At 41.0% G+C, this 12,543-nt stretch overlaps 1 protein-coding gene across 2 annotated transcripts; it reads left to right on the top strand.

Moving 5' to 3' along the window:
• Positions 1–551: 551 nt before the first annotated feature.
• LOC120305900 (endothelin-2-like) lies at positions 552–10,978 on the top strand. 2 transcript variants are annotated; one of them, XM_039338256.1, is made up of 7 exons: positions 552–701; positions 1,628–1,766; positions 3,476–3,595; positions 5,173–5,276; positions 7,041–7,179; positions 8,333–8,437; positions 9,249–10,978. In XM_039338256.1, exons 1-6 carry the CDS (start codon positions 638–640, stop codon positions 8,409–8,411), a joined length of 645 nt encoding a protein of 214 aa, XP_039194190.1. In that variant the 5' UTR covers positions 552–637; the 3' UTR covers positions 8,412–8,437; positions 9,249–10,978. The 2 variants fall into 2 exon arrangements, with proteins under 2 accessions (XP_039194190.1, XP_039194189.1); XM_039338255.1 differs by having other exon boundaries at positions 9,130–10,978.
• The last annotated feature ends 1,565 nt before the right edge of the window (positions 10,979–12,543 follow it).

The following is a 12,543-nucleotide window of genomic DNA, read 5'->3' as shown; positions in this document are numbered from 1 at the left end:
CATCCAAGCTGAATTCCGGTGCAGGAAGGGGTCATCTTGCCAACCGTCACCCACTCACGGGATGCGAACTTGCCTTTTTTTCAGTACTAAATCATTCCTTTCAAACCCAACTCTCTCGAACTTGGAATTCTCCAGAACGTTGGACTGAAACTCCCACTCCTCCAGTTCGGCGGGGCTAAGGATGATGGAATTGTGCTCTAAATCCAGGCAACGAGTCAGCCAGAGCGGAGATCGCTGACTTCCCTCTATTACTTCGGAGTCCGGCCACATCCAGCCTTCGGGTCGCTTCTTGTATGAATCCGAAGTTACCTCGGAAGGGGAGATGAACGTCTGAATGCTGCGGAACAGGCGTTCTGACGAAGGGCGCAACCCGATCAGCCAGGCAAGGCAGCGGCGGCAGAGCGACGGGATGATTCGTTGGCTCGGTGCCCCCTTGGCTCGCCACCCGAAGGGCGCCCCCGTCCCACGCAGGGAGGGCGAGGTGAGAGGCGGGCCCTCGGGCGCCTGTGACGCGCAGCCGGCAGGATTATAAAACACCTGCAGCGGAGACCTGAAACCTCAGAAGCGTCTCTGGGCAGCTGTGGGGAGGGAAAGGGGCAGCAAATTGGCCGCCTCTTAAAGGATTAAGGTAGCCACAATGGTAAACAATCTGTCCTGTTTCTTTTCTTTTGCAGTCGCCCTCTGTGTCCTGCAGCCAGAAGGTGAGAAAACCGTCAGGATTTTTTTTTTTTAAAGGATAACTATTTGGGGGCTCACTTTGTGCCGGTTTTAAATCCTGCTATTTTTTTTTTTTTTAAATATGCATTTTGCTTGGGAAGGAGCCGTAGCTTTTGACCCCCCCCCCCTGTCAGCCAGATGCTAACTACCTTCTCCATCCTCCGACAAGCCCTGCAGCAGGACCAAACTGCTTTCTGCTTTTAGGGGACTCCAGGCTGGAGGAAGCAAGCTCTAGTGAAGTTTGGCTTTGCAGGGATGCAGGCTCCTCCGATTTTACTCTTAGCATAAATCCCAATGATTAAAACCCTTTCTCTCTCTCTCTCCCTCTCCTGGTCTGCTATTTTTGAGAAGAAGGAAAAAAGACTTGCCTTTTAAAAAATCTTCTCAAAGCAAAAATAATACAAAACAAAACAAAAAAAAAAGGCTCAGTCCTTTTGGCATACTCATAGCTTGCCCACGCTTTAGGTGATTGTGACTAAATTTAGAAAGGAAAGAAGCCAAAGACATAACTCCCACTAGCCATGCTCTGCCAGTTCTTGCTGGTGTTGATTTCACTTGCTAATAAATCTACCTCTCTACTGATAAAACATGAGGCTTTGCCAACACGGGCCAAATTGTACACCTAGGTGAGATGTCCAATATTACTTTTGGCTTCTGGTTTCTTGCTGAGCATGCCAAAGAGCCGTGGGGTCTGTAAACATCCTGAGTGAATAAAAAACACAACATTTATGATCTTGCAATCTCGGGTATTAACTAAGGCTGTGGCTGCTACAAAACTGTTAAGCTGGAAACCTAGGGGGCAGGCTAATCACTCTGTTTACATACCAAGATGCGTTCCTGGCTCTTCCCAGCCAGAGCTGTGACTGATTCCTCTTCTCTGCTCTTTCTTTTCCTTTGGACATGTGAACAGGCCAGGCGACAGCAGAATCTGACTACCTGGGAAACAACAGTCGGCACCAGAGGACCAAGCGATGTTCTTGTACCAGCTGGATAGACAAGGAGTGCATCTATTTCTGCCATCTTGGTATCATCTGGATCAACACACCAAGGTAAGTGAAGCTTTTAGGTTTTTGAAAATATGTGCAGGGTCCCTGGACTTGGTATAGCAAAAGTCTGCCTTTTCATGCAGAAAATTCAAGTTCCAGTCTTCAGCGTATCTAGATCCAGGAAACACAAATCTCTAACCACACAGTGGTTAGAATGCAGTATTGTCTGATTACACAGTGATTGGTGAAAATATAAATGCTTCAAAGGGCTGATTGTTGTTTGTTAGGGAGTTAAGGTGAATAGCCTCAGATACATATAATTATCAAGAAAGGGTTGGCCGGTTGCACAATATGGTAAGACCCCAACAGTTCTCCAACAGTCTCTCTTGAGCTGCTTAGGATCCAAGCCAAACAGACTGCACTTGCTTAGGCATGGTTGTAATTATGCCTGCTAACCTGCAGTCTTGAGTAACAGTCCAGTGAGGAAGGTGCATGTCATTCTCTCCAGTTTTGTTTTATTTATTTTTTTTACTTTTAAGAAGGGGAAAGGCTGGGGGAAAGAGACTAACAGGCCCCGCAGGTCACCTGAAGCTGCAACGTTTATCAGAGTTTATTGGTTTCTTTTTAAACAAATGAGCTTCTTAAAGTTCAGATTGGTCAATATGAAAAGGTAGCAGCAGGGACTACAGTTAGTCCTCAGTGTACAACTGTACTTGACTCTAGACTTACAGTCATAAATGGTTGCAGTCATTAAGCAGGTGAATGCTGGGATGCTGTGACAGTGATAAGTGCAAAGACTGGTTGTGAGTTGAGGACTGCCTGTATAAGAGGAATCCAACTGGATCAGATCCAAGGCCCTTTGAGCCAAGCATCCTGTTCTCATCCTGATCAGTTAGGTGTTGATGGAAGCCCATAAAAAGAACTTAAGGGAACCTGCTGCTTCAGATTTATGCTTTCGTGGACACCACCCTGTGGTTTTGGAAATAATCCCCCATCCAGACACCCCTGTGCATCATTGATAGCTTTATCCTCCAGAAATTTGCCTGGAGAACTTTAAGCCATGTGAGTTGGTGGACATCATAGGAGCAGAGAAAACATCTTTTTGTCCACTCTGACAATCAGGTCATCCAACCCAAGATTGTTCATTGGACCGATCACAACTACTTCAGAAAATTGTAACTGATTGAAACTATGACCTTATGCATGAAGAACAAAAAGTCAACCATTGTTCCATAGCCCTGCCCTTTAGTTATGCTTAGGTCTCATTAAAATTAATTGTGCTTAAAGTAATTGTTTTTTCACATGAATTCCAGAAATACCCAATGTATATAACCTAATTTGGATTAGCAATGCTGCGTCCTCCTGCTCCTATTAATCCCACGAAGCATGGCCATTGATCAGGGATGAGAGGAGCTGTAGTCCAACTGCCTTTAGAGAGCCATCCATCTTTGATCTAGGTCCAAGCATCCAGTGCCAGGGAAATTGCATTGGGTTTTCTGTCCTAATGTGAGATAAGGATTTATTTGCCAAGCCACAAACCACAATTTGCAAATCTCTTCAGCAGAGATTCTAAATCAGACTTATTCAAGGCCAATTGAATACCACCATGGCTTAGTGTATCTGGAGCAAGGAGATTGCTCTCCCTCATAGTGACTGCAGAGATGTCTAGCTATTGTTCAATTTCCTTGGCTACTGACCAAACCTATATCATAAATGTCTTTCCAATCAACCATGGAGATTAACTTACTGTTGCTTTCTTCTTTCACAATCAGCCACTCTGTACCTTATGGGCTGGGAAGTCCTAAAGCACGAAAGAAGAGGTCCCTCCCCACATGTGAGTGCTCACATTTCAAGGACACCATCTGTGCAACTTTCTGTCATGGCAATCCTCAGTAAGTAGTATAAAAAGCAAGAGTATATTCCTAATCCTAACCCCGATATGTACAACAAAGATTCTTGGGAGATTGATAGAGGGAACTCTATACAGGATGGAAATTTCCTTGAATCAGCCTACGATTAAATTTTCTCACTTCAGCAAGTATCTCAATTTATTTGCCCATTATGCCAAACATCCCAAAATACTTAGAGACATCAGACCAAGTTGAATATAGAAGAGCTACTTTCTATAGGCGTATTTGGCAAAGGCGTAGTCATAGCCCAGTCCAGGGTTCAAAATACACAAATTCTACACTAGGAATCAAAGTTCACAGGATTAAACCAATAAGACAATGTTATTTTGAATCAAAGTAAATCAGGTATGGACAGATATATATCAAGAGGCTGACAGGAAAGCTATTCCAACATTGGAGTACGCTCAGGAGGCTGAAGTATTGAGAGCTCCCATCCTTCATGCAGGTATAGTTGGGGCTGATCACTACTAGCAGGATACTCAGAGTAGTGATTTACTCTTGAGCAGACCCAGCTTTCCTAGAGTTCCTCCAAGCAAGTTAGCATCCTCCTATTTGGATTCCTATGTTGTAGCGGATGATAGCTGGGTGGACAAATGTCTATTTCATAGTCAGAATCTAGAAGAATGGTCTCTGTTTCTGCCATGTCTCCACTGCTGGATGCTAGCTCCCAGAATGGAATCTACGTTGCTGATCAGCTATTGATGTCCTTCTGAGAAGGCCATCTCAAAAAGCTATGAATAGAATAGAATAGAATAGAATAGAATAGAATAGAATAGAATAGAATAGAATAGAATAGAGCTGGAAGGGACCTTGGAGGTCTTCTAGTCCAGCCCCCTGCTCAAGCAGAACCTATACCGTCTCAAGACAGGTGACTGTCCAGTCTCTTCTTAAAAATCTCCAGTGATGGAGCTCACAATGGCTGAGTTTATACAACATTCTTAGCCAGACCCAAATAAAACTCATTGTAACTTATTGTGGTGTGTGAACATTGCCACTAGCAAAGCTGCCCCATTGAAATCATTGTAGATACTTGGTGGAAACCACAAAAACATCACATTTATTACTATGTCATTTGCCCCCACACGCATACTCTGTGGACTCCCATAGATTACACTGAAATTTCCTCTTATAAAACACAACAGAGTAGAACAATTTTAGCCCAGAGGGGCTACTCTTTAGATTCTTTACAATAACTGGAATGGCAATGTATTAAAAAAAATGTCCTTTCATCTTTTTACCATTATAATCATTAAACTGGATTCTTAGAAAATCTTGCATAAGTAAATTCAGCTATAAACTTTTTGAAGAATTGGATCCTTCCTCTATTAAACACACACACACACACACACACACACACACACACGCACGGGGGAGAGAGAGAGAGACACAAAGAAAGGAAGAGAAAGAGGAGAGAAAGAAAGCTGGAGAGTAAAAACAAAGCTTTTAAAAAAGCAACTCAAATACATGTTTAAGAAATATTAATACCTTCCCTCTTTCTCTTTATTTTGCTCTTCTCAGTATTTTCTCTTATGGGACTCACCTTGGCCTTGTTTTTCCAGAGATCCCCCGAAAGTTCAGCTGCCCATGGATACAGGAATGTTGGCAAAGCTTCATCAGAGCAGAAATCCCAAGCTTGACAAGTTAAACTTTGGAAAGTTTTCAGGTAAAAAGTCTATTTGTGAGTCTTTTAATATTTGTATGGTGATTTTGTAGTGATTCTGCTGCACATCCACTCACATTGGGCATGTCTGAAGTTCTGCAAAATACTTTGGAGTAGAGTTATAATAGTCATTGCTCACCTTCCTCTTGAAGTTTTGGAAATGGAGAACTCCTTTTGCTAATTCTCTGTCAGAAATCCCTTTAGAAATCTTTCTAGAACTAAGGAGACATTTTCTGACAGGGAGAACTATTAACCAGTGGAACAGCTTGCCTTCAGAAGTTGTGGGTGTTCCATCACTGGAGATTTTAAAGAAAACATTGGACAGCCATTTGTCTGCAATGATATAGGGTCTCCTGCTTGAGCAGGGTGTTGGATTAGAAAACCACCAAGGTCTTTTCCAGCCCTATGATTATGTTATTTTCCCTTCAATCTAGAGTGTAGGGCCCTTCAGTATGGTGTTGAACTCCCAGCTTTCAGCACAGGATGGCCAACATCTAGTTCATTAGGAGGCAGTTGGCTTCCTTACTTCCAACTTAAATCTGTCAGTTATTGAAAACTGATTTGTTCAGAATGAAATGGTAAAGCATATTTTTAGGGGAGTGAGAGCCAGATTGCACAGCAGAAAAGAACTATTTTCTCCAACTGTTTACTTTCAGCCTTCAATTGTGAGAATTAAAAGAAGAGAATGAAGTTATATAATAAATAATAAAGTGTCCTTTCCAATGCAGAAATAGGAATTTCAAGGATTCATAAAAGTCATTTCAGATAAGCATTGACACTCCTTTGCCCTCCATTCCCAGAATAATTTCATTTTTTCAACTAAATTTCATTTTTGATGTGTGCCGTTGTGCCCACAGTAAAAAAATGACAATAAAGGTTATCTTATCTAATTCAGAAGAACTAAGGAGAGCATCGGTTGAGATAGACATGAGAATGGTACCTTCCAAACAATTGTTATGACTAGCAAGGTTCAACATTTCTCCCATCCCCATTTTGATGATGCAGCGAAGCCAAACTTGGTTTTCTGCTTTTAGGTGACTCCAGATTGGAGGAAGCAGCTCTAGTGAAGTTTGGCTTTTCAAGCTCCTCTGATATTACTCTTAGCACAAATCCCAATGACTAAAACCCCCTGCCTCTCCCTCTACCTCCTCTGGGTTGCTATTTTTTGGGGGGTGGGGGGGGGAAAGACTTGGCTTTTGTTTGCAACCTTCTCAAAGGCAGAATAATACTTTTAAAAGGGCTCAGTCCTTTTGACATGCTTTGACACACTTCTAGCTTGCCCTGCTTTGTGTGATCGGGACAGAACTTAGAAAAGAAAGAAGCCAAACAGAGAACTATTATCCAACTCCCTCTAGACATGCTCTGACAGTTCTTGGGGGTGTTGATCTCATTTCCTAATGAATCCATCTCTCCAGCTAATGAAACCATCTCTCTACTGATAAACGTGAGGCATTGCAAACACGGCCAAACTGTACTTCTAGACTAGATGTCCAGTATCACTTTTGGCTTCTGGTTTCTTGCTGAGCAATGCCAAAGAGCTGTGGGGTCCATAAACATCCTGAGTGAATAAAAGAACACAACATTTATGATCTTGCAATCTTGGGCATTAACTAAGGCTGTAGCTGCTATAAAACTATTAAGTTGGAAACCTAGGGGGCAAGCTAATCACTCTGTTTACATACCAAGATGTGTTCCTAGCTCTTCCCAGCCAGAGCTGTGACTGATTCATCTTCTCTGCTCTTTCCTTTCCTCTGGACATACAAACAGGCCAGGCGACAGCAGAATCCCACCACCTAGCAATCAATAGTCAGCACCAGAGGACCAAAAGATGTTCTTGTGCCAGCTTAATGGACAAGGAGTGCCTCTATTACTGCCATCAAGGTATCATCTGGCTCAACACAGCAAGGTAAGTGAAGCTCTTAGGTTTTTGAAAAAGTTTGGAAGGTCCCTGAGTTTAGTATAACAAAAGTCCAGCTTTTCATGCACAAAATTCAAGTTCCAATTTCTAGCATATCTAGGTTGATCCAGCAAACACACTTGTGTAAAACCTTGCAGTGGCTACTTAAAGTAGTGACTTCCTCTTGAGCAGACCCAGCTTTCATGGGGCTCCTCCAAGCACCCTTCTTTCTTTATTGTAATGGGTGGTAGGTTGTGTGGACATATCTCTATTTCATGGTCAAAATCTACAAGAATGGTCTCTGTTTCTGCCATGCCTCCATTGCTGGATCCATTATCAGAATGGAATCTATGTTGCTACTACTCTCCTTCTGAGAAGGACCACCTCAATAAGCTATAAAATTCACAATGGCTGGGTTCATACAGCATTCTCAGCCAAACTGAAATAAAGCCCTTTATAACTTTGCTCACACACAACTGTGTGTGAACTTTGCCACAAGCAACGCTGCCCCATGGAAGTCATCATAGATACTTGGTAGAAACAAAAAAAACCCATCACTTTTATTATTATGTCACTTGCCTCCTCATGCATTCTCTAGGACAGGGGTCTGCAACCTTGACAACTTTAAGACTAGCTATGCTGGCTGAGGAATTCTGGGAGCTGAAGTCCACAAGTCTTAAAGTTGTCAAGGTTGAAGACCTCTGCTCTAGGATACATGTGGATTACATGGAAATCTCCTTTTTAAAAACACAATAGGGTACAGTAGTTTGAACCCAGAAGGGCTATTTTTTATAATGTCTTCTTTAGGCCTCTTGATCAGGCACACACATATTCTCTATAGCCATACTCTCTGAGAATGATGGCTGGGGTAGTCCAAAACAGTGAAAAGTATCCAGTTGCCTATTCCTACATTAAAGTGTTGAACATACATATTTTTCTTGAGAAATCCAAATCATTAGTGTAATCTTGATCTTTTAGACATCCAAGTAGATCTTATGAAGAAAACACTTTTGTTGAAATATATAGTATGATAACAATCCAGTAACTTGAATGATAATGTAGTAAAAATATCCTTTCATCTTTTTACCGTAATGATTATTACCTGGGTTTTCCATTCTCAGTACTCTCTCTTATGGGACTCAATTTGGCCTTTTTTTTTCAGAAATCCCCCCAAAATTCAGCTGCCCAAGGACACAGGAATGTTGGCAAAGCTTCGTTCACAGCAGAAATCCCAAGCTTGACAAGTTGAACTTCGGAAAGTTTTCAGGTAAAAGGTCTAGTTGTGAGTCTTTTAATATTTGTACAGTGTAGTGATTGTGCTGCATATCCAGTCACATTGGGCAAACATGAAGATCTGCAAAATGCTTGGGACCAGAGTTTTAATCGTCATCATTCACCCTCCTCTTGATGTTTTGGAAATGGGGAATTCCTTTTGCAAATTCTTTGTCAAAAATCCCCATCTCTCCAATCTAGATATAGGCCAGCTGAATATCTGTTTTAACAGAATAATAGAGTTGGAGGGGACCTCAGAGGTCTTCTGCTCAATAAGGAGACCTTATACCATTTCAGACAAATGGTTGTCCAATCTTTGGGAAAGCAGATCCCCTTTGCTAAATAAACTCATTTCCCCATTGACTTAATGAGATTTCCTAATACTGAAATCTCCCCTAAAAGAGTAAGGAAACTGTGGACAACATGCTGCAACATGCCTCAGTATGTGATGGGAACTCAGCCACTCTTAGTATATTTTGAGAATCAGGTCTCTGCTTAAGCCATAATATGTTTTGCTGGGCGTTCAGCGTATTCTGGGAATCGCAATTATATTTGCTTGCATGGTTTAAGATGTCACGTGTTGTTTCTCTTGGACTGCTGAGCTCCCAAAGTTAAATATAAACTTCAGTGAATATTCATGGAGTGTAGACATAATATTGACTATTTATTTGATTGTATAATTCACAGGATCTTATTCTTTCTGGAACTGAATTTTCTAGAAAACTCTCTCCAAGATATCACAGTCTTCCACGGGAAAAGAGCTTCCTGAAGATAAAGGGATCTTTATCTTTATCTCCTTGTCTTAGTGAATGGAGTCCTCCATTTTCAAAGGTGCTCCTCTATTAAGGAGTCAAAGGACATTGAGGGAGAAGAAGGAAAAGTCTACAAAAAGCTGGGACTGGGATGAACAAGGAGCACCATTGCCAATGGAACAGTTCCCCTGTTATTCCAAAGATCGTACTGAACAGGAGAAAACATCTCTCCCTTTTTCTCCTGCTCCTTGATATTGCTCCTCCTCCTGTGCCTCTTTGTTGGGTGAAGATTGTCCATGGGGTTCCCAGAAAATGCCCAGGTGGAGAACTGGCATTTTATGCATCCAGAAGTATTTGGGGGAAACGCAGTATGTACAACCTCAAATGTGACAATACAATGAAAGTCCTTCCCACCCATTTCACTAGAACTTGTTTATGCTGTTCTGGCATTTGATTTTAGAGGGAGTTTGCTTGTGGGGATTAAACAGCTTCCCCCAAGACTGTCCTGTCCAAATTCCTCTTTATTTTTCTGTCAATGCAGGTAGTCTTCAACTTACGACCACAGTTGAGCCCCACGTCTGTTGCTAAGCAAGACGGCTGTTAAATGAGTTTTGCCCCATTTTACGATCTTTCTTGCCACAGTTGTTCAGTGAATCACTTAAATGGCTAAATTAGTAATACAGTTGTTAAGTGAATCTGGTTTCTCCATTGACTTTGCTTGTCAGAAGGTCGCAAAAGGGGATCACGACCGTCTTAAATGTGAGTCAAGTGTCAAGCATCCGAATGTAAATCATGTGACCCTGGGGATGCTGCAATGGTCATAAGTTTGAAAAATGATCATAAGTCACTTTTTTCATTGTAATTTCCAACGCTTACTAAACAAACAAACTGTTGTAAGATGAGGACTACCTGTACAGATTTGGGAATGAGACAGATGCAACCTTCTTTGGGGTACCTTCTTTTCTCCCAAGCCAAAAAAATACAAGGGGAAGGGGGAGCTAAGTGGAGTATTCCTTATTTAAAATGTCATAAGGGATCAAGAATAGTTTAACCAGGTTAATTGCCACAACTTCACTTAAGAGTCTAGGCCTCATGTCCATATTTTTGTATTATAACAAAAGTCCATCAAAGATTGTTCATTCGCTCTATGAGACTTTTTTTTAAAGTTGATTCAGGAAACAAGCATTTCATCTCATTTTCATTGAAGGGAATTCCTTCCTTGTCTAAATCACAGGACACTTTAGCTCCTTTCCTTACAAGGTTTAGCTTTGGTTATGAACCATAATGTCCAAAGAAACACGTGGTGGGATATGCAATCTGGCTGAGAAGCTCTTGTCCTAGCTTGTTTCTATGGTGATTGTGGTTTAAAAGTTCTCTCTCTGTATAGCTCTTTAAAAATATTGCTTCAAATGTTTGTCTTGTATATGACTGCATCGAGCACAATGTATATTTTTCTAAAATCCAAGAAGGTCTGTTTTACTTTTGCACTTGAGCAGATTTTGTTCAGTCTCAAAAAAAAAAAAAAAAATCTACTTCCTCGCACAAAAATTAGTAAAAGGGCCTCATTCTGTACATTCCTAGATTTATGCAACAAAGGATGTTATGGAAAAATGAACTTATCTGCCATCTCCCTTTGTCCATATTTGATGCACCTTCTTTATGTAGCATTCCAATGCTTGACTAGACGTGTAGATATATGTAGATATATTTATTTTTCAAACTTTTTTTTACTCTAAAATACAAACTTTTATTTGTAAAAAATAAAAATAAAAATCCCAAACCAATTTTTCTTTCTTTCTTATTCAGGGGTATGAGGAGATTCAATAAATGTAGGTTTTAAAGAGAGGAATTATATTAGCCAGTTGTCACAAAAACAGCCCAAGCCTGGGTTCAACCATTGTATTAAGGCAAAATACAGTTGGTTGGCTTTTGGATTAGTATGTTAATGAGATACATTAATGCTAATTGTTGACCAACTTCATTACAGGTTGTCCTTGACTTACGACCACAATTGAGACCAAACTTTCTGTTGCTAAGAGAGACAGTTAAGTGAGTTTGTCCCATTTTGTGATCTTGTCGCAATTGTTAAGTGAATCTGACTTCCCCATTGACTTTGCTTGTCAGAAGGTTGCAAAAGGGGAACACATGACCCCAGGACACTGCAGCTGTCATAAATATGAGTCAGTTGCCAAGTGTCTGAATTTTGATCACATGACCACAGGGATGCTGCAACAGTCGTAAGTGTGAAAAAAGGTTTTAAGGCACCTTTTTCAGTGCTGTTGTGACTTTGAACTGTCACTAAATGAATCGTTGTAAGTTGAGGATGGCCTGTATTTAATCTTGTGGTTGTGTGTAGCTTTCTCAAAACCTTACCTGCCTAGTCTGTCACAAAGAAGAGGGAGTCAAGCTACTCTCCAAAGCACCTGAGGGCAGGACAAGAAGCAACAGATGGAAAATAACCAAAGAGAGAAGCAACCTAGAACTAAGGAGAAACTTCCTGACAGTTAGAACAATTAACCAGTAGAACAACCTGCCTCCGGAAGCTGTGAATGCTCCAACACTGGAAGTTTTTAAGAAGAGACTGGACCGCTATTTGTCTGAAATGGTATAGGGTTTCCTGCCTGAGCAGGAGGTTGGACTAGAAGACCTCCAAGGTCCCTTCCAACTTTATTATTTTGTATTATGTATAGTTATCTCCCCAAAAGTTCCTTGCTAATGACCTGAGCATCACCAATGTGTCTTCTAAGAAAATTGGAGAGGAGGAATTCAAACAACTTCTCAAAAGTTTTTATAGGTGTTATTGCGACAGCTAACAGCATCTGCTGTCTGTGCATATTAATACATCTCCAGAAGATTGTCTTTCAATGTTTTTTTCACTGCATTACACAATAACCATATAAATGGAAATGCCTTTGATATGGTTATGTTCATACATCATAATTGTTCCAGCCCTGCAAGGTAGTCCAAATAAGAAGCATAGCCAGGACTACTAGCTCTATCTTTACTGAAAATTTACATTAACAGAATCTTGCAAGATGGAAAGTATTTTTCCCCGCTTTTCCTTTTCCCTTCCAGAAAACTAGGGAGGGTCTCTTCTGAAATGTTTCCCACATACTCCCTCCTTCTGAGCTGAAATACCTTCTACATACTTGTTATCCAGTCTGCAACTCTCCCTCCTGTCTCCCAAGGCCATTTCTAGACATTCTGTTGAAAATAAAATAAGGTAATTTGTGGTTGTTGAGTGTGCTATAGGAATTCAGACTTTGACCTAGTATCAGGCCATTAAATTAAACCATAACATAGCTTATTTGTTTAGGCATGGCATGTTATGTGAACACAGCAATTATAT

The sequence above is a fragment of the Crotalus tigris genome, unplaced genomic scaffold (genome assembly GCF_016545835.1).
Source record: "Crotalus tigris isolate CLP2741 ecotype Arizona unplaced genomic scaffold, ASM1654583v1 scf7180000017694.5664430, whole genome shotgun sequence".
Taxonomy (NCBI): domain Eukaryota; kingdom Metazoa; phylum Chordata; class Lepidosauria; order Squamata; family Viperidae; genus Crotalus; species Crotalus tigris.
Note: the sequence above shows the minus strand (reverse complement) of the source record. Positions and strands in the feature narration are given on the sequence as shown.

Bases quoted from the DNA above. Each gene is read 5' to 3' on its own strand.
- LOC120305900 (XM_039338256.1), top strand. From the start codon at position 638: ATGGTAAACAATCTGTCCTGTTTCTTTTCTTTTGCAGTCGCCCTCTGT. The intron at 702-1,627 runs GTGAGAAAACCG...ACATGTGAACAG, and splicing joins CTGTGTCCTGCAGCCAGAAG to GCCAGGCGACAGCAGAATCT. The intron at 5,277-7,040 runs GTAAAAAGTCTA...ACATACAAACAG, and splicing joins AAACTTTGGAAAGTTTTCAG to GCCAGGCGACAGCAGAATCC.